The sequence below is a fragment of the Lemur catta genome, chromosome 1 (assembly GCF_020740605.2).
Source record: "Lemur catta isolate mLemCat1 chromosome 1, mLemCat1.pri, whole genome shotgun sequence".
In the NCBI taxonomy this organism is placed as follows: domain Eukaryota; kingdom Metazoa; phylum Chordata; class Mammalia; order Primates; family Lemuridae; genus Lemur; species Lemur catta.
In genome coordinates this window covers 129349929-129372426 of record NC_059128.1, presented here as the reverse complement: position 1 = coordinate 129372426, position 22498 = coordinate 129349929, and the positions used below count along the sequence as shown (strand labels likewise).

The 22498-nt window shown below is 37.5% G+C and overlaps 1 protein-coding gene across 1 annotated transcript in view; it reads left to right on the top strand.

Annotated features, from left to right (window-relative positions):
• Positions 1–22498, top strand: part of CUBN (cubilin) — a 227505-nt gene that overhangs the window by 163498 nt on the left and 41509 nt on the right. The window contains exons 50-56 of the mRNA XM_045534123.1: positions 873–1079; positions 2858–3007; positions 4848–4969; positions 5509–5734; positions 7200–7387; positions 10501–10657; positions 12202–12351. Coding sequence (XP_045390079.1) covers positions 873–1079; positions 2858–3007; positions 4848–4969; positions 5509–5734; positions 7200–7387; positions 10501–10657; positions 12202–12351 — 1200 coding nt within the window. The remainder of the gene's footprint in view (positions 1–872; positions 1080–2857; positions 3008–4847; positions 4970–5508; positions 5735–7199; positions 7388–10500; positions 10658–12201; positions 12352–22498) is intronic.

The window sequence follows — 22498 nt, the reverse complement described above, 5'->3', positions numbered from 1 at the left end:
AAAAAAAAAAAAGGCTTTCTCATTTTGGAAAGAAAACTGCTACTCTGAATCTAAACTTTTTCTTAAAATTGCTGTTAGTTTCTAGCATGATTCCATGTAATGTCGCCATTAGGGTTGGTTGCCAGTTCCGCAGTCCCTGGTCAATTCATTGGTGCTGAAAGAGACCATCTACTTCTTAAAGGGTAACTTAGTACTGGAGAGTGATGATTTTTACTGGGGACAGAACACATTTTGTTGTTTCTTAGCCATCCATCCATATACATATTTCCAGTGAAAATGAATGGAGGATTTGCATCTGAAATAGAGTATTTCAAAATTAAGCAAGTGTGGCCTCTAATTCCCAGAGTGGTGCTATGGGTTTTAAAATTTAGGAGGAACTGAAGTAAATATTAAAAAAACCAAACTTATTTTATTGCTACCGAAAGCATCTATTTCCTTATTAAAAGGGGAAAATTCATTGGCATTTCAGTGTTATCTGTTTGATCCAATTAAACTATTAGATTGAGTGGAAAATTACTAATCAGGAGCCATTGGGACCCACCACCATTATATTTGGGTATTCCTCCAAATTAAATATTGGTGAACAACAGGCCCAAATCTGGAGGTGCTGATGCCCAGCCAAGACCCCAGCCACCTAATCTATACCCACAGGGAAATAAAGAAGCCATTTATTTTTGCACATCATTCCTTTAGAAATTCACAAAAACTTCCACAGTTTGCGTGCTCTTGACCCACAACACTCACTGCACCTAGAGAAACAAATCTAAGCAGTGATGTTGCTGTTGTTACTTTAGTTACTGTTCCTGCATTGTTCATATCTTCTGTCGTGGCAGGAATCTTACTCCTTTCTTTGTGGTCTCCTGTTTTCTTAGTGTGCGGCGGGTCTCTCACAAATGCCCCTGGAGGAAACTTCACTTCTCCTGGCTATGATGGAGTCAGTAATTACTCGAGAAACCTAAACTGCGAATGGACTCTCAGTAATCCAAAGGAGGGAAATTCATCCATTTATATTCATTTTGAACATTTTTACCTAGAAAGTCACCAAGACTGTCAATCGGATGTCCTTGAGTTTCGACTGGGTGAGTTTGGTCAAAGAACACATTCTCCCCTGTGTCTACAATATTTTGGCGACCACCAACAATGAAGGGGGTCAGAGAGCTATAATATATGTACATACGATCCAAAAGAACTTTGTTCCAACAAAGCTGTCATTCTGTGTGTGCCCAGCTGTGGAAATTTGCACGGTAAATGAGGTGGATCACTGTTTACAACTAGACCCTGTGTCACAATTGCTTGGTTTCCTAGTATTTGAACTTTATCCAGCAGAGATGCTGGCTTGCTTCTACTCTTTCAATGAGGTCAGGGGTCCCTTTGACTGTCATCTACGAATCAAGACTCCTTTCCCAGGAGGCTGGAACTTAGCATGGTCAGCACGTATGGGCGGTTTCCTGAACTTACAGAATTTACAAACGGGCTGTGAAATTCTTCTTAGGACTTAGAAGTTAAAAGTTGTTTTGCAGTGTACCAGATGGAGAAGCACATGGAAGATATTTGGGGAATTAAACTAAAAGCCATCAAGTTTGTCTTTGTATTCACGATAGAAAAGGTTTGAGGTGTGCTTGGTGAACCGTAATTCTCTTAAGAACTTAAAAAACTCTACATTCTTGGAAAATTAATCAAGTTTAGTTCTATCCTTAGTCAAGGCTTTATCCATTAGGTTGCTCCCATTGTCACATTGACAATTTTTTTCTTAGTAAATAAATAAATAGATAGAGGAGAAAAATAATACAGTAGACAATACATACTGTCAAAGTTTTGCTGTTATCCCAAAATTTAAGGAAAAGGAGGCAGCAGAAGCCAATTAGTTGAGTGGTGGAGATGTCCTTAGGAAATTATAGACATCAATGCTAGTTACCTTGGAGAACATGAAAGAAAGAATTTTCAGGATGGAGAATTCAGTAAAGTCTGTGGTCACAGACCAAGGGTCTCAGCAAGAGAATCTTCTCTGCTGTCTGAGGTTGATGAGTATAGAAAAGGCTTATAAGGGAAGTGGAAGTTGTGGTTTGAGAACATTCTCCATGAAATCCTCATAAACCCTCGCTACCTCTACCAGGTTCAAAGCCACTGGCTGACCGAAGCAGGCAGAACTGCTGTATATCAAATTTCAGTCAGTTAAATTCAGTCTTCTTTTTAGTCACTCAGATTTAGAGAGTTACAATACCATATATCATTGATTTAGAAAGTTAGTGACGTTCATCTGACAGAGTAAATAGAGAGCAGAGAAACGTGAGCTCTGCAGTGCTCTATAAATGTTAATCAAATTTCCGTGAGAAGTAATCCCCATAAAAAATATGTAGCTCAAACATGACAGCTCTTGGCCTAAGTGCTGAATATCGTGTTCATTTTAGTTAATTGAATACAGTGAAGAAATCTTTAAAACTTTAGGCAGTTGTCACTTATCTTGAGGATATACCTTGTCAGTGTTGCTATAATATTTCTTACTACCTAAAAAAAAAGGTGTGTTCAAAAGTATTATTTTAATTAGTTGTATCTCTGTTTGGCTATGCTGAAATAATTATGAAAACACAGATTGCAACAAAATGGCACCTGTAGGAGAGCGAGGTGCCTACCAAACTAGCACTTTTTGTTTGTTTTTGTTTTCCTCTGTTGTAGGAGCTCATTCTTTTGCAGTTGATAAAGACAGAGAAACTTTTTGCAATGTCTGCTACTAAATCAGAATTTAAATGTGTCAATGAATACTTTGAAATTGTCTTTATTATTTGTTCCTACTGAATTAATTGGGCATATTTCTCTAAAGGTATATAAATAATGACACTGGGTGTACCATTTTGTTTAGGTGACAGTGATGGGCCCCTGATAGGGAGATTTTGTGGCCCTTCGGGGCCTACAGTGCCATTGGTTATACCTTATCCTCAAGTATGGATACACTTTGTCACCAATGAACGTGTAGAACAGGTTGGATTCCATGCAAAATATTCCTTTACAGGTAAGAATTATGATTACAATTTCAATAAAATAATTGATAAAGTTTTATAATTTTTCCATAAAAATATCACATATATTTTGTGACATCTAGATTTTGTGACATATATTTTGTGATGTACCTAAATTTATTTCTAGGTAGCTATTAGCTTTATTGCTAATGTCAATGAGATTTTCTAAATTGCGTTTTTTTAATTGGCTATGTCCAATGTGTAGGAATTTTATATTTTTTATATATGTATCTTTAATCCAGAGATCTGGCTATACTCTTATTAGTTTTAATATTTTATCTATAGATTCTCTTCAGTTTTCTGTGCAAACAATCATGTCTTCTGCAAATGCAGTACTTTTTTCTTTCAGCCCGGACACTTCATTTCTTTTTCTTGCCTTATTTTACTAGCAAGGGTCACCATCATAATATTGAATAGCAGGAATGATAGCATCTTGCTTCTGACCTGAATGTGAATGTCTGTGACATTTCATTGTTAAATATATTGGCTGCTTTTAGGTTTCCAATAAATACCTTTTATCAGGTTAAAGAAAGTTCCTTCAATTCTTAGTATACAAAAAGATTTTTTTAATGTAAAAACGTGAATGTAAGATTTTATCAAATGATTTTCTGCATCTATTGAGATGATCCTATTTTTTCTCCTTTCATATGTTAATGTGTCAAATTATATTGAATGATTTTTTTTTTCTCTTGGTAAACCATCCTTGCATTTTCAGGATAAACCCTACTTCATCATGATGTGTGTTTTATACATATTACTAGATATTATTTGCTAATGTTTTGTATTAGATTTGCATCTGTGACTTTCAGAGTTTGTACCTGAAAATTCAGCCCTACTCCTTTCTGATTCTTTCAGCTGTTGGATTTTTCTGGTCTTTTTTCCCTAACGTGGCAGGACTTTTAGATTCCCAACTTTATGTAAAAGTCTCAGCTCCAGCCCTTCCTTTTGTGGAGATCCCAGGCCATATCTTCTCCTCCTGTCTGGTCACCAAAACCTCAGACCCCAACCTTGGGGCCCACCCATTGGTTATTTATCCTGTCAGATGGCCATACTTCCTTCCAGGGTCACTTCCCTGAATCTGAGTATGCTTATTGTGTATAGATTTTGGATAGACCTTTTCTTTCCTTTGAATCTGGGTATGAATTACAATATGTTTTGGTTATAGTTTTATCTAACATTTCTTTGTGTTATAACCAAATGGCTGATTGAAGGAAGGAGTGAGATTGTTATCTACTCACTCAACCTTCTTGCCAGTTGACTTTTCTTTATCAGATTGAAAGGAAAGAGTCAGGAGGAAGAAGATTATTTGTATTTAACATCAGACTGTACTATGCCTTAGAAATATGTCAGTTTTTCAATTTCCTATGCTAATGCATAATTTGATAGCTGACTACAGACATGTGTGCTTATTACCAAATGACAAAGCATTTAATTACAGTACTGATCATATTCTTCAAGCTTACCTTTACTTTCACCAGCCTGGTCTTTTCAAGAAAGGCAATGTCACTTACTTTGTCCCTAGTGCATTGACTGTCAGTTGTGCACACATCTAATTATCCTCTGATTATGGTACAGATTATCTTCCTTCTCCTTTGTGTTAAAGTTGAGCCTGTCTTCACTATGTGATTCTGTTTAATTAATACTATATGGAATGCTGTTTATTTCTAATCTTCCACCCAATTTTACTTTGTATCCAATTTCATTCTTTATTGATTTATACATTTTTTATCATAAAGTATAGTGGTGATAAGTGCTACTTACTTTAGTTTTTCAGGCTTTTTTTCTTCTTCTTCTTCTTCAATCTTACTTAGAGGGTTACAAATCTCGTTTCAGATTGTGGAGGAATACAGATAGGTGAGAATGGAGTGATCTCAAGCCCCAACTACCCAAACCCTTACGACAGCTTGACCCACTGTGCTTGGTTGTTGGAGGCCCCACACAGACACACCATCACTGTGAGTTTGGATAACTGGGTGACATGCTTCTCACACTCCAGAACAACAGTTCCATGTCCTGCGTGGAAATGGAGTTCTTTTAGGAAGCAAGTGATCAGAAAGGCTTTGATCCTGCAATCAGATCACTGTTTCTAAAATTCTCTCATTAGAGTATATATTAAATACATGGGCATCTGCAACTCTATGACAAATGAAGAACAACATCTCTTTTTTAAGCATAGGAGAAGCTATGTATAGAAGATAATTTACATCTCGGAGAGAGGGGTACTCATGTTCTTGCTATGAGTTGCTATCCCAGCCCAGGGGACTGAGTGGGGACTGCCCCACCCCCAGTGACTGTACTTCCTGGAGAAATATCCCCTCTCAAAATTTCCAAGAGAACCTTCAATGAGGAAAAAGAGCAGAGGGGAGGGGAGAATGAAATAAGAGCCAAAATACAAAATTATATAAATTAAAACAAAATAAAAGGATTTGTAAGGGCCTTATCCACCTCAAGGTCACAACTCAGGGTGCCTCATTATTTCTTCTTTCTCCCACAGCTCACATTCAGTGACTTTGACATTGAACCCCAGACAGTTTGTGCCTGGGACTCCGTCACTGTCAGGAATGGTGGCTCTCCTGGATCACCCATAATAGGACAGTACTGTGGCAACTCAAACCCCAGTGCAATCCAGTCTGGCTCTAACCAGCTGGTGGTGATTTTTAACTCAGACCATTCCATAGAAGGTGGTGGATTTTATGCTACATGGAACACACAGACTTCAGGTAAAAGAAATGTTCTCTGCATTTTTTTTTCCAGTGATGTATTTACTAAATGTATTAACTAACTTAAAATATATACATTTTGTACCTACTCAATGTTGGGCTCAATTTTTGCACATATGATCTCATGTAGCAGCCCTGGAGGGTTTCACAATATCAATACATATCATCTCTGTTCCACATGGGAAGGAGCTGAGGGTACGTGGGCTGGTAGTTTGCCCAGGACGTATAGCCGACAGCTGGTAGAGTCAGGATAAAGGCAGTCAAGCCCAGAAACTTTGATCTTAACACTTTATGATGCTGCCTTCACAGGCAAAAGGGCATGGTATAACCAGGAAATCTTGAGTAATAGAAATATGTGTTGAAATCACAAGTAGTTTAAAATATTTGGCGCTTAGAGGCAGAATGCCCAGTGGTGAGCTGAGGGCGGGAAAATAAGTCCCCATCATGAAGAGCCTTGGTTTGTGTATTATCCTTGAGCAATGGGGAGCTGTTGAAGTTTTGAGGAGGAGGGTGACAAGATGGGGTTTGTGATTTAGAACAAATGCTGTAGTATGTGGGTACTGAATCAAAATACCACAGATTTGATTTTAAAAGAGCAGCTTTTGTGCATATGTGTGAAAATTATCAGAAAAATATACGGACTTGCATCAGAATTTAAGTAAATCCTGAATATCATATGAGACAATTCTCTCTAGTAGAGTCAGTTTTTCTGATGCTCTTTGTAGAATGAGTCCCTCATTAAAAACCACCAGCAGCTGTTGAATTTAGAAGGGAATTTTAGATGAATCACTGATTTCCAAGGGTTTCACAGCAAAAGATTCAGAGAATTCTCTTTAACTTCATTTTGTGTTGAACTCATATTTTTTCTTTGTCATCTCTTAAGTACACATTTTAAGAGTATTAAAATAATTCTAGATTTTTCTTTCTTTTAACGCATGTAATTTATTTCTAGCCATCAGTCGGTGTCAGTATGAATGAGCCAGATTGTTTCATGGAAGAATTTTCCCCATCTCAAAATCACTTTCTCTAGTCTGGTATGCTAGAGTAAAATTACAAATGAACGTAGAGTTGTATTTTCATGTGTTAATGATAATAAAATACAGAACTTGGCACTGGCAGGTTACATAGACTATGTAGCCTCAAGGGGAATAAAAAATATTGCTGTTGTTTGAAGACATGATAGAGGCCTGTCCTCTTTATGGCAAGGACTAGTGGACTCAGTTGAGTTCAACGCCATTGTAACACTATTGTATTAATAACAGCTGAAGTTTCCTCTCCATTCAATGCACCTTTCCATTTATTTAAACATCTTGGTTCACACCTGCCCTGAAGGTGGGTCATCTCTAAGGAAAGATAAACTAACTGAAATCTCGCATTTAGAAATGTTCCTTCTTTAGCAGTCTTGGGTTTCCAAAGTTGTTATTTTCCTCGCAAATTGATGACATTTTATATGACAATATTTCAGGTTGTGGTGGAATATTTCATTCAGAAAATGGCACCATCAGATCCCCTCACTGGCCTCAGAATTTTCCTGGAAACAGCAGATGTTCCTGGACAGTCATTACTCACCAAAGTAAACACTTGGAGATCAGCTTTGACAATAACTTCCTAATCCCCAGTGGTGATGGACAGTGTCAGAACAGCTTCGTGAAGGTTAGTACACTTGTTTATTTCACTGGAGCCAAACTGGTTTCATGAACATAAGTGTTTAAGGTAGAAATCACTCATTGTCTCCCAAAGTAAACAAAGGACAATTTTGTTGCTTGGATTTCTTGGATGAAAAAGTGAGAAACCTTGACTGGTAGGAGTTAGAATTTAAAACACAGCACAACATACTGCTCTGTGATATTTCATTTGCTAATGCCTAGGCAAGATAACTTAATTGAGGAGATTGTTCTTTGGCCTTATTAAATTATTATGAACAGTTCTCTTGGAAACTAAGAGAGAAGGCCAGTTTTCTTTCCTTGCTCCCTTCCTTCCTTCCTTTAATTTTCTTTCACTTCTAATAGATCCCAAAGGAAAAATGCCGTTTCCAATGTAAGGCACCATCACACGCACAATTTAAAGTATGCAGCAAAAATTACAGAAGGTTGGAGAATAGCTACTTCCAACCTTCACCTTGCGCCTTAAGGGCCCACAAGCTGAAAAGACCACAAGCAACTCTTTTTAAAATGATAGCGACAGGGCAGTCATCCAGGCTCTCCCTCTCTAAATGACAAACTCTGCTCACGTGGCACTGACTTTTCACTTTCCATTCACTTACGATCATGATGATTTTATTATAAATTCATTTCATCCGTGCTATTTTACATCTTCTATGTTGTATCTCTAAGGAGCTGTGCCTTCTAGTGGAAAGAACATTGGCCTTGAGGTCACATTAGCCTGGACTCCATTCTTAGCTCTCATGCCTACCACCTGCATGCTCTCCTGTGAGCTAATTAAACATTTGGGCTTCAGACTGTTCACCTATAAAATGAACAGAATGGTTCCTCCTTTAGTAGTATTGTTTTAAGCACTGGAGGTGATATGATATAATAACATAAATAGTGCTAAGTACTTGAAATATAAAATCGCCTAATGAGCAGAAGTGGCTTTTATTGTTGATGTTATTATTTCATATCATCTCTCAAATTATGTTTTATATCTCATTGATCCATGCTTGCTGTTTAAATTAAAATCTCATATAAAATGTGTATATAATAAAACATTTAATATACACTATTCCTCATTGCTTTTTCCATAAAATAAATGAACTCTCTTGTCATGAAATGAATCAATATCAAGTGTTTGAACTTAAGTCAACCCTTGAATGTTCTCCAAGTGTGAAAATGGAATGTGAGAAATGCCTGAGGCTCGTTCCGCCTCTGGACAGAATGCGAGGGCCTCCGACGACACCACGGGCCAGTGGGATCATCTGGGAACCTGCCAGAAATAAGCAGCCAGGGGAAGCAGTTTTTCTCTCCTGCTGGGCCTGAGACTCCTGTTTCTGTAAGAGACACTGCTTTGTGAGCGGGTACAACTAGCAAAGGGGCCCAGCAGGCAGCCTGAGTGGGAAGTGCCTTGGTGCCTGAGAGCCTGAGACTCTCTTCACCTGCCCAGAGACACCAGGGCAGGTGGGACTGGAGAGAAGGGACCCAGTCACAGAAAGTGGCCCAGTCTGGGAAGCCTCCTTGTCACCAAGGGGCCAAGACTCTCATCCCCAACCCAGAGATGCTGGGGCCAAGGGGCAGAATTGGCAGAGGGCATGCAGCCACAACAAGCGTCTTGGGCCAGGAAGCCTGTTTGTCCCCTCAAATTACAGATGCTCTTCCTCTACCCAGAGACACGGGAGCACTCAGGGGGCACTGGTAGGGGAATCCTACATACTCCTCCCCTCCTGCTGACAAATACACAGAGGCCCAACCAAGTGAAGCATCCTCTGTCCCCTCAGGGAGCCCCAGCAGCACCATATAAGCCAAGCAGACCAAAATCACACACAAAGATTCTGAAAATTGAAGAGCCATTGGAACCACAGCTCAAAAAAGTGTGGAAGACCACAGGGTAGACATAAACAGGGTGACTGCCTGCTAAATGAAAGATTTGAATGGCACCCAGAGTCTCCTAACATAATAAGTAGAATGTTTGGGATATAATGAGAAGGCATCCATCATGCCTAGAGTCAAGAACATCATGACTTGAGTAAGAAAAGACAATCAAGTGAGGTCAGCACTGAGCCAGATCAGACATGGAATTCCATGACACAAACGTCCATGTGGCTGTCATAAAATGCTGCAGCAATCGCCGACAATTGCTCTTGAAACAAATCAACAAATAGAAAAGCTCAACAAAGAAAAATAGCGGTTATAATGAGGAACTAAATGACAATTATAGAACTGAAAAATATAATAACAGAAATAAAGAACTTTCTGGATAGGCTCAATGGTAGAGTGGAGGTGACAGGGAATAGAATCAATGAACTTGAGGACAGAACAAGATAATTCACCCTGTCTGAACAACAAAGAGAAAATAGACAGAAAAAGAAAATGAAAACACGAACAGAGCCTTAGGGACACATGGACAATAACGCAAGATCCAACATTCCCTCAGAAGGAAAGAGTGCAGCTGAAAGAGTAGTCTGAGAACCAATGGCTATAAGCTCCCCAAATTTGGCAAAAAACCCACACACCTACAGATTCAAGAGGCTGACTGAACCCAAAACAAGATAAACACAAAGACATTCAAGCCAAGGCACATCATAATGAAACTTCTGAATACAAAATGCAAACAAAAAGTCTTGAAAGCAATCAGAGACAATTGAGACTTTACCTATTGGGTGAGACCAGTTTGAATGATAGCAGATTTCTCATACGTGCTTAGTGATATTCTCTAGCTGCCACCATAATTTGCCATTTTCCTGGGATCAGTGGCGAGTGCCACCGAATTCACCCGGCTGCTGGGTCTAGCTCAACACCCAGCAAGCTCAGCTAGGTCAGACCAACCAGAAATTAAGAGGAAACTGAACAGTGATGGATTCTTTACAAATCACTGCCCAGCTACACAAAAATGAACACAATCTCCTTAGAGGACTCAAGAATGGGACATGCCATTTTAAAGGCAGGTTTAAAAAAGAAAAACTATTCTCAAAAGAAAATATTGCAGGTTTGCCTGTGATTTATTCTTAATGTCCAGTTCTCTATACACCTGAGTACCATTTATTTTCAAGCCTAAGCCCATCAAAAGATTGTAGGGAAAACCTGGAGCAGTAAGTCATGTTTATGACCCTGTAGGTGTGGGCAGGAACTGTGGAGGCCGACAAGGACCTGCTGGCCACGGGTTGTGGGGACGTGGCTCCTGCTACCATCATCACACCAGGAAGCGCATTCACTGCTGTCTTCCAGTCTCAGGAGACCCCAGCTCAGGGCTTCTCTGCGTCCTTTGTAAGCCGTAAGTAGCCCTGAGAACAAATCAGAGGTCTTTACGAGAGTGTGGTTGCTGCAGACAGGGTTGGCTGGAACAGAGGTCCAAGGGGAGAAGCATGAGTGTGCCACCTAATCCCCAGAGGACACCTTCCTTCAAAAATCAGTGAGCATGGAACTGAATTCAATGGTAGGTCAGCTGAGAAATAATATAAAAGCCATGAGCGCCATTACCCAACGTCTAGACATAAGCCAGGGATCCAGAGTGCAGCAGGTATTCTGCAGAAGCTCGTGTGGCCAGTTAATCAGTCAACAACCTGTGCACCTGGCACAGAGCGCCTCGACCACCTGCATCGAAATCCCCTGGGAGGGCCTGAAAACCGTGCAGACTCTTGGGCTTCAGCCCATACCCACCTGCACTCAGAATTCCCATGGGTGGGGTCTTGCATGTGTTAGGTCTCATCTGGAGGGTGCTCGTGCTCAGTGAACTCTGGGAGAAAGTTTGGGAAACTTTCTTCTGGATGTTCCCTCGCTGACTTGGTGGTGGCTCCATATCTCTGATTGGTGCACACAGCTGCGTTAGTGGGAAATGTGGCAGTTTTCGGGCATGTGCCTGTGGGCTGAGTTAAAACAAGTAGGCACTAACTGCAAAGCACTTTTTAAGGAAAAGTTTGAGGCAACGACTTAAAGGAAATAATGCAGTAAACAGGCATTAATATTGCAGACCTGAATGAAAGAATGAGGGTGGTGGAAAGGAAGTACTGAAAGACAACCCCAGACTTAGCTTCAGATGGTTTGCTGTGTGTGTTTTTTTTTTTTGTGTGTGTGTGTGTACCTGTGTGTGTTTTAACATCAGTTTAAAAAGATACAGATATTTTCATGCTTAAAAGATCAGGAAGGGATGTGGCTTACTATTACTTATATTACTATTACTATTACTTATATTACTAATACTTACTATTAATGTAAGTATTAATAGTAGCTGTATGAAAACAAAGCCATTTTAGTGGTAAAAAGATTTCTCTTTATTTCTGACATCAGAGATTCATTTGAGAATTGGATAAGAGTTGGGATTAGTGAATTCAACTATTTTTTTAAAGCAACCATTTTGTTCTTATGGCCACATAACAATGGTAATGAAAATAGCATAAGTTTCTAATAATAAGACATTTTAAAAACATTAAGTGTATAAAGTACTAATCAGGTGCAAATCATTATTCATCAGTTTTATCTCTTTAGCTACATGAAGTTATATTCAATCTTTGCTAACTTATCCTTTTTTAATACCTTAATATTAAAGTATTTGCAGTGGATTTGTGGTAAAATTTCTACCACTTAGCCTGTAAAACTCTGCAGCATTTTCTAAAAATATATATAATGTTTTTATTTTGCATGTGTATTTACTTTTAAATCAAATCTTCATTCTCTTAGTTATTGCTTCTTCCATTTTAGAGTATCTCAGGGAACTATGTCGCTAGAGAATTTATAAAATTGTGTCTTTCCTTCACTGATAGAATAGATACTATGTGTGAGAAAAAATGCTCTGATGATGGCTTTTTTTTTCCTATGTAGGATGTGGAAGAAATTTCACTGACCCTACAGGTTACATCATTTCTCCAAACTACCCAAAGCAATACGACAACAACATGAATTGCACCTACATCATAGAGGCTGATCCTACGTCTGTGGTCGTCTTGGTTTTTGTGTCTTTCCATTTAGAAGGCAAGTTTATTCTTTTTAAAAAATATAACTTTTCATTGAAAAATAAAAATTATACATTTATGCTATACAGCATGTTTGAATGTATGGTATACATTGTGGAATGGCTAAATCTAGTTAATTAACATATCCTCTAACTCACATCGCTCATTTTTTTGTGGTGAGAACATTTGAAGTGTACTCTCTTAGCAATGTTCAAGTACTCAAGAAGTATTCAAGTATTTCAGGTACTCAACATTGTTATTAACTGTAGTTACCATGTTGTGCAATAGATCTTTTGAATTTGTTCCTCCTAAACTAAAATTTTGTATCCTTTGACATCTCCCAAACCCCACTCCCCCATGCCCCACCAGCCCCTATTAACCACCGTTCTATTCTCTGCTTCTGTGAATTCCTATTTTAAATTCCACATGTGAGTGAATATCCATGCAGTATTGCCTTTCTGTGTGTAGCTTACTTCATTTAACATCATGTCCTCAAGTTCATCCATGTTGTCACCAATGACAAAATGTCTTTCTATTTTAAGGCTGAATCGTGTTCCATTGTGTGTATACATCACATTTTCTTTATCCGTTCATCCACTGTAGACACTTAGGTTAGTCCCATGTCTTGGCTATTATGAATCATGCTACAATGAACATGCGAGTGCAGATATCTCTTCTACATACTGATTTCACTTCTTTTGGATACATACCCAGAAGTGGGATTGCTGGATCATATGGTAGTTCTGCTTTTAAGTTTTTGAGAAAGCTCCATACTGTCTTCCATATGACTATACTAATTTACATTCTCACCAGCACCGTACAAGGGTTCCCTTTTCTCCACACCTTCCCCAACAATTGTTCTCTCTTGTCTTTTTGATACTAGCCATGGAAGTTGACTTTGTTCTTAAATAAATTACAATTACAATTGATTCTTCAGAAATAAATGAAGGGTAAGTAGAGACAGAGGTAGTCTAAAAAAATCATCATTTGAAGAAAATATTAAAAATATGTTACAGAGAGTAGATTTTTTTTTTTTTGAGACAGAGTCTCACTTTGTTGCCTGGGCTAGAGTGAGTGCCATGGCATCAGCCTAGCTCACAGCAACCTCAAACTCCTGGGCTTAAGCGATCCTACTGCTGCAGCCTCCCAAGTAGCTGGGACTACAGGCATGCACCACCATGCCCGGCTAATTTTTTTTTTCTATATATATTTTAGTTGGCCATATAATTTCTTTCTATTTTTTAGTAGAGACGGGGTCTCACTCTTGCTCAAGCTGGTCTCAAACTCCTGCGCTCAGAAGATCCACCCGCCTCGGCTTCCCAGAGTGCTAGGATTACAGGCGTGAGCCACTGCGCCCGGCCCAGAGAGTAGATTTAATATAAACATTAAAATTCCATCCAATTTTTAAAGAGCACAAGTACCATTCTATATATTCCATTCAGAAGTGAAAAAACAGTGCAAGAATTTTAAGAACACAAATATCACATAAATTGCTTAAAATAAGTCTGTAGTTCATGACAGGTAGCTCCAAAAAAAAAAAAAAGAAAAGAAAAGAAATCTGAAATGTGTTAGATGTTAATATAGCTTTTAATTTATTCATTTGCATTTACACTCTGCGCACATACATGTGCGTACACACACCCACCTTCATGCACACACTATTAACCAGAGAGAGAAACCGTCCCATTGAATCAACATAGGTGCTCAATAAATATTGGATGAGCGAATTAATAAAATTAATATCTATGCTCTGCTTTTATTGAATATTACTATGGGGTGTCCTTCCATCTCCTTTCTCTTTGTCATCTTCACCTTCCCAGTCCTGATTCCTCAGTGCTGGAGTTCCTAACCACAGCGCCCTCTGCATTTACTTCCCACCTCTTGGGCATAGGCCATGGCAGTGAGATTTGGGCTGGGGCTCCGACTGGCAGTGGACACAACTGGATGTTTAATGGATACTGTGATACTGCAGGAAGGAAACCCCTTCAAGTAGATGGGTATTGTCACCTCCTCATAGTCACATTAATATTGTTTTTACAAATCAACTTTCTGCTTCTAAACCACAATTCATCTGTGCATTTGGCAACCTGCCTCTGCATATTCAAGATTGCTTTCTCTTTGGGTTATTCTCCCGTGGCAGTGCAAAGTTACACCACTTGGCAAAATGTTCTACAGTATTCAACATCTGGGAAATTTATGGTTTATAAAAATAAAAATGACACATCAGTGCTCATAAATTGATAAATTATACAAAGCCTATCTTACTTTATCCTTTTTCTATGACCTCACCTCGTTTTCCTACATCTCTGCAGTTTTATTTTTTTGACACGTGCATTTGCTAGAGAATGCCAAGTATAAATCTGTATATGTCACTGTAACAATGGCATATGAAGTAAAATATAATCTTTTCCGCATTTGCTAGCACAAAATCCCAGTAATATAAAAAAGATGTCCATGATATATGAAGGATGGGGGAAGGTAAAATAGTTTGTATAAGATGATCCAATTTTCTTTTTAAACCATGTGTGAATAGACTCTATAAGGCTATTAAGCAGTACTTTAAGAGTTGTTACTACGGTGTGACAGATTTATAGGAGATATTTATTTTCTTCTTTATACTTTTTGTATTATTTTTATGATTGGGGATAATTTTTTAATAACAGGGAAAACACATGTGGCTTGAATTGTGCACTTGTACTCATTAATTAAATAAACATGAGAATGCCATATGCCAATATCATTAACACTAAAAGAGGAGATGCTGGTAAATACAAAATATATATTAATAAAAAATACAGGTAAAGCCACAAAAAGTACCACAGATATCAATGGTATATGTATTATTACATACTTACTACTAATCACATGACTTCATGCAACTCACTTCATCTTTCTTTCTGATAATCACTTTGCTTTATATATATAGCATTTTGTTTCATATATATAATACATATACATGGTTTTTTTTGAGACAAGGTCTTGCTCTGTGGCCCAGGCTGGAGTGCAGTGGCACCATCATAGCTCACTGCAACCTCAAACTCCTGAACTCAGTGATCTTCCTGCCTCAGCCTCCCCAGTAGCTGGGACAACAGGCTGCACCACAGCGTCCACCTAATTTTTCTATTTTTTGTAGAGATGAGGGTGTTGCTGTCTTGCTCAGGCTGGTCTTGAACTCCTGACCTCAAGTGATCTTCCTGCCTTGGCCTCCCACATTGCTAGGATTACAGGTGTGACCCACCATGCCTGTCTGTACATTATAATATTTATATTATATACATATAATAGTAGTTTTGAAAGTCAGATAATGCCACATTAAGTGATTTCCACTTCCACTAATGGATTTGCTAATATTCACCCAGCTGAAGACTGATTTTTTCCTAAGATGATAACCTTACAATAATGCCTTGTGACATTTCCAGTGTTATAAGTACTCAGCATTTTCAAACTGCTAAGTGAGTAATTTTTGGCTATAGATTTATTCAATTAAATGAGTCCCCCAAAAGCCAACATTAATCAAATTTATTTTATAATTAGATTCTTATCATTAATCACATCAATGCTGATGTTTATTGAATAGCATCAAGCTAGAGATTCCCTAGCTACAGTAAAAAGAATCTTTCCTCGGCCCTTCCGAAGTGCTCCTGAGGGACGCATGTGCAGTACATTGTGTTAAAACTGAGAATTGCTCTTGAGGAATGTCATGGCTTTATCGAAGGCTCCTTGACCTTTCCAGCTGCTACAGGCAATAGGAACTGTTTCTGAGAGACTGTTCGGATGGCCAAGCATTTCTGAGCCCAGCTACCAGCAGAGCCTCAGTTGACTTAGGTGAAGATGATGGTTACAGATCTGTTGTCTTGGTGGGCCCCTTAGCACAAAAGGCGGAATTGGCAAGGAAAAGATGAGCTCTCGCAGCCTACCACATACTATGGGGAAACACACTCGTCCTTACATTCTGTCTACTAAACACTGACAACTGTTTAGGAAAGGTTTCAATATTCTGGCAAATACACAGATTATTCAACCACTCACTATTCAGGTTATAAAGTCTCAATGACCTCCTTTCCACTTACCACAAAGTAAATTGCTCTGAAAGTATGTTGCTTTATGTTGGTCTAAATTTCTCTAATTTTCTCATTATTTTTACATTTCCAATACTAGACATTCATTCCATGCCCTGTAGACAATGTATTTATTTTGGAATCTGGTGTTATTAAATAAATACTTATTTTACTTTCCCAAATATTGAACAGTCCAAAAAATGTATTTTTTGTGTTCTTGTTATTCATGTGGCCAAATAGATGCCCTCAATCTGAAAAAAAAAAATCATAGCCCCAGTTTTTTCACTTTATAGATAAAGCACTGAGCAGATAAGGTAACCTTAGACAAGCCCCATGCCTTCTATACCTTGATTTTTCTATCATGACAATTGAATGATAACACTGATTCATCTTGATGATAGTGAAGGATTTAGAAATTGTTAATTGAAAAATCCTACATCTAGGTATATTGTAAACTCAGTTTTTCTCAGATGCTGGAGGGTAGAGAGGCTCTGAGCCCACGAAGTGCAGAGCCGCAAAGGCAAATGCCTTTGCCCACTGTGCTCTAGGGATGGTCTCAGAGCCCCAGAGGGATGGGGCTGTATTTCCCGAGCAGTTGGGTGGTAAGTCCTACCTGATATTTGCCTGAATTCTCTTTGATTAACTTAGAAGTTCTGGTCTATGGGCTACACCTAGTAGAAAGCTAAAAGGAAAAAGTAAAGAAAATTTAGGTTTAGATTCTTTTTTTGCCCTTTTTTCCCCCATCAAGAAGCCCAGTAATTGAATTTTGTTGGTTGTTTTATTTCACATTGCTTCCCATTTAATTTAATTTTTTTTTTAAAAAGTGGCACTACTCAACTACTTGCCATTTCTTCTCTTTGCTTTCTCACTTATTTCTTAAGAATTCAGAGTGTTGTCACATTTCACATTATATTAGAAAAATTTGGGCAATGGTTCTTTTAAAATATTTCCTATTGATATTTTATTCAAATTGGCAGAGCACCAGAGGGGCAGTTTGGTTTCTGTGAGATCCTTGCCTTGCCTGTGTTACACTTGAACTTGCTTTGTTTTTAGGGCTTTGGCTTTGACACTCAGTGGAACTTAGTTCTATACTGGCATGTGCTTCTCCCTCCACGGAATCATTCCTCCACTGAGGACAACAGTCTCCGAGCTACTCAGAGTACAGTTAATTAGACAGGTGACATTTCAACCTTTGCTGTCTCCCCCGAGAACCTGTTTCTACTTTACTGAAAAGACTCATTTTATCTACAATATCCCAACCAAAGGATTTTCTCTCATCTCTTGTCCTCTTTGGCATTTCTTCCTCTATCTATAACTCTAAAGAAAAATTGCAGTCTGAATCTAAATCCCACAAGTGTATCTTATTCACTGAATTATTAATCCTTAGTTTCCTTTCAATTTTTTCCAAGTTCTTGGAATCATGATGGGGTTTAGAATTAGATGTTGCACTGTAGAAAAGCCCAGAAAAATATAATAAAAAATAAATTTCAGTACATTGCATACAATCTTATCCATCTGAAACAATAAACATGTTCTAAAATTTTTCAGATGGATGAAAAATAATCATGAAAACAAATCATGGAGAATCATTTTATGGCTCCAAGATTTCAACCATAAAAATATATCAAATCATTTACTGAAGACAGAATTAAGAATAACTGTGGCTTCCTGTCCCATGACATGGACTCCAGTCCATGGAGAAAGTATTGTCCAATTTCAGGGGCATTCTCTTCCTGACAAGTTCTCATATGTATGATTGAATGTATCTCTTGGCCATAAACTCAACTTTCACATCCATCTTGCTCCTTAAAGAACTTTTTCCAAACCTTGACTCAGTTCCCTTCTCTCCCTAGAAGACAATCACCCCTAATTGCATTTAACTGTGTTCTACTTGAAAGTTTTGTGTATATTTCAATTATGTATGCAATTGGCTCCTCCTATAATTATGAAAAAGCATTTAATATAATTATTTTCTGATGCCTGTGGTCTTTGTTATCAAGTGTCTTCTGATTGAAGAATCAGGCTGATATTTTTGATCTAATGCAATGATGTGATATGTAGAGCTTGGGGAAAAGAATATTTATGAATTACTTGATGCCTAATGACATATTTATATCTTATTTTCTTATATATTACTTTGTGCTAATTCCTGATATGTTCTTAGACTTTAGGTAACTTTACTAAGTTTATTATGTAGATATGTGATTTCTTATGGGCAAAATTTGAAAGGGCACCCCACCTTAAAGAAATGACTGCTAGAAAAGATATAAGAATGTTTTAATCCATGAAGTAAATTGCCAAACATAACCTTTACATTTTATTAAATCAGGCTTTGAGAACAAGCAGATTGTCTTAAATCTTGAATAAGGTTTAGTTATTTGATATTCTGTTGCCATCTACAAAATAATTAAAATCCTCTCTCAACTTCTGCCTCTCCCCAACCAACTTCCTTATTGATTAATATAGACCTTTTATAAATAGTGAGTTTTCATTATATCTCAATATACCACAGCTATTTCATGAATTAACTTTTTGTAATCCAACTAGTTCCTTTAATTAATTATTTGGAAGCATAACCAAGTCTAAGACACACTTGACCTTATGTGTCACATCTTTCCATAATTTCCTAAGATAACTACCACTGTGACAGTCCATATCATTAAACCAACAACTTAAAAACTAACTCTTTAATACTTAAAGGACACTTGCATAGCAGCCCACTTGACGAAATGTGAGGTCAAGATTTTACCCTAGCATCAGCAATATTTCCCTGCTTTCTGTGATTTTGGTTTTACAATTTTATATATTATTGCTAACTAAAGATATTTTATATCTAATGCATAATTTTTGTATCCCCAAACCCATCTACTTCGAATTTTTTAAGTTCCATTGGAGCTTTTGATGTCTTAAACACAAATTCTGAGGTTATAATTAGAGTACATCATTTGGCAGTATTCAAACCATGAATCTGTGTTTAATCTCTTTTTTCTTTGTCCCATTTTTTCAACATCACATTGATTCTAATTACATGATAAGGTCATTGAAATTAAGTCTTTCACACTTTTAACTTGTAGATTTATGCCCAATTAAAAACATTTCTATTCCAGGATTTTTGAAATAAGGGAATCCTTTGAGGTTAATTTAATAAATATGTCTTGAATTGATACCTCAAGATTTCTTTAGGCTGGATAGAAACTTAGCTAAGGAGCCAAATGTGTTCCTAAAATGACCTAAGATTTAAACTGCATAGATATTTTCTGATACAAATATCAATTTTCTCTAAGATAATACACCTTTAAAGAATAGGGGGTAACTCTTTAATGTACATATATATATATATATATATATAAATGTATTCATCAAGATTCTTTGAGTTAAAGTGGTAGATTATCTTCAAGTTAGCTTAGATATAAAATATAGTTTATAAGAAAGATAACTGGGTTATCTCATCTCATGAAAGAAAGAGGTTCTAGAACAAGAAAAACCAGGGACAAGAATCTTTCAGTGTACTCTTTCTTTCCCCCTCTTTTTTGCTGCTTTCTGCATGACAACTTTTTTTATTACTGCAACCTGGCTTCATTCATGTGTCAGGAAGCATGACCACTGATATTTTCTAAGCTTGACTCCTTTGGCTCCTACCATTGGCTCTCTTACTCAGTTTGAACACATCTGATTGGCCTGGATTGGGTCTGATGTCATGCCTTGGAGTAATCAATCAACCTAGCAGCAGTGCTCAAGAGGTTGGGGTTGTATAAACAATCATCACAATAATGATTATAATAATAAAAATAGCTACCATGTTGATTAGGAGTTTCTATGGCACAGTTATTCATAACAGGAAACAATTCAACCTGGTTTAAACACAAGAGGACAATGTAGTAGGTTTTACTTCTGGAAGGTCTCAAAGTGGGGTGTGCCTAGATCTTTTAATCTAGCCTTTTAATTATATCATCAAGTATTCTACTGTTTCCATTCTTACTCTGTGCAACTCCAGGGTGAGCCTCACCCTAAGGCTGGCTCCTTGTATTGCTGCAGCGTGGCTGCCTTTTTGTGTTGGGGTGAGGTGGATCGTTAGATATATGTTTGAGTTAGCATCTACACGGTATAAAAATATTTTGCTGTTGTTTGTAAATGAGAATGGGGAAAATATTCCATATCATTAATTATCAGAGCAAGGCAAATTAAATATCACAATGAAGTATCATGTCACACACACCATAATAGCTAAAATTAAAAAGACTGTTGGTATCAAATGCTTCTAAACAGGCAGAGCAGCTAGAAATCTCATATATTCCTGGTGAGAGAAGAATTGATTGGCAGTTTCTTATAAAATTAGATACATACCTAATTTTTGAACCAGTAAATTCCACTCATAGTTATGTACCTAAAAGAATTGAAAACATATGCCCACACAAAAACTTGTACATGAATGTTCATAGCAGCTGTATCGATAATAGTCAAAAGGTAGAAACAAACCAAATGTTCACCAGCTGACGAATGGATAAATGAATGTGGTATATCCAGAACATGGAATACTATTCAGCCATAAAGAGGAAAGAAGTACTAACACATGTTACAATGTGAGCAAACCTCAAAAACATTGTGTTAAGTAAAAGAAGCCAGTCACAAAGGGTCACATATTGTATCATCCTACTTATATGAAATATCTGGAATAGACAAATCCTAGAGACAGAAAATAGATCAATGGTTGCCTAGGGCTGGGAGAGTCTTAAACAAGGAGGACAAGATAGAGGTTGATTTTTAATGAGTACAGAGTTTCTCTGTGGGGTGATGACAATTAGAATCTGGAAGAATGTCAAATACCGAAAATGCTGTGGGTGTGTCCAAGGGGCCATTTGATAAACCTGAAAAAGAATCTTACCTTAGTGCCAGTAACTCAACTTATAAAAACTTATTCTAATAATGAAAAGCTTCTTCAAATACACATATGTAGGAATGTTTGTTTCAACAATATTTTTAGTCACAAAAATGTGGAGGAGATAGAATTATCAAGCAATAGGGGATTAATTGAACATAGGATGGTGCATCTATACGTTGGCATTTGATATATGCGTTAGTATGTTTTAGAAGAATATTAAATCACATAAAAATGCATGATGTATGTTATTTTATATTAATAAAAATTAGGTTGCAAAAGATTGTGCTCAACATGATCCCAGTTAATGTTTTAACGGTATATATTCACCTATACAAATGACTGGATACTTTGTAGTAGTAAAAGTCTTTTTAGTTTCTTGTTTATTTTGTTTTATATTTTTCTTTGCGAGTGGAGAGGCTGGGATTTATATTTGTTTTATAATTAGAAAATAAAACAGTGATATGTCTTTTTACAAGCACTAAACTCTTAAGCTAATATTGCTTGAGTGAACATTTAAAATGGTTGGTAAGAGCCCCTTTTTCTTTTTTCTTTTATTTTTTTTATTTACAGATATTAAAGGGGTACAAATGTTTTTGTTACATGGATAGCTTTTATAATGCTTTAGTCAGAGCTGTAAGTGTGCTCATCACCCGAAGAGTGTTTCTTGTACCTATTAGACAGGTTTTTACAGTTCCCCTCTTTACCCCTCCCCACTTCTTGATTTCCAACGATTTTTACTCCTTTCTATGCCCATAAATTAGTTCCACATTATTAAAGTGTGCATGTGGTGTTTGTTTTTCCATTCTTGAGATACTTCCCTTAGGATAATGGTCTCTAGTTCCATCCAGATCGTTCCAAAAGGAGTCCCTTATTTATACATAAGCTTGGAGCAAGTTTTCTCAATAGCAGCACTATTGGCATTTTGAGCCAGGTAGTATTCTGTGGTGGGAGGGCCAGGGCGTGGGGACTGTCTTGTGCATCACAGCATATTTAGAAGCATCCCTGGTCTGCATCCCACTTCCCACCGTGACAGCAAAAAATGTCCTCAGATATTGCTGAATGTCCCCTGGGAGGCAAAATGGTAGCCCATTTGCAATCACTGAATTGGAGGAATCCTTTTACAAAGGAAGAAAACTCTGAATTGTTTCAAAGTGGAATGTATCTGTTGTGACATTCTACCTGTTTTCTCATGCCTGTCCTTGTTTTGTAATTAGGGTACACATCTTTTC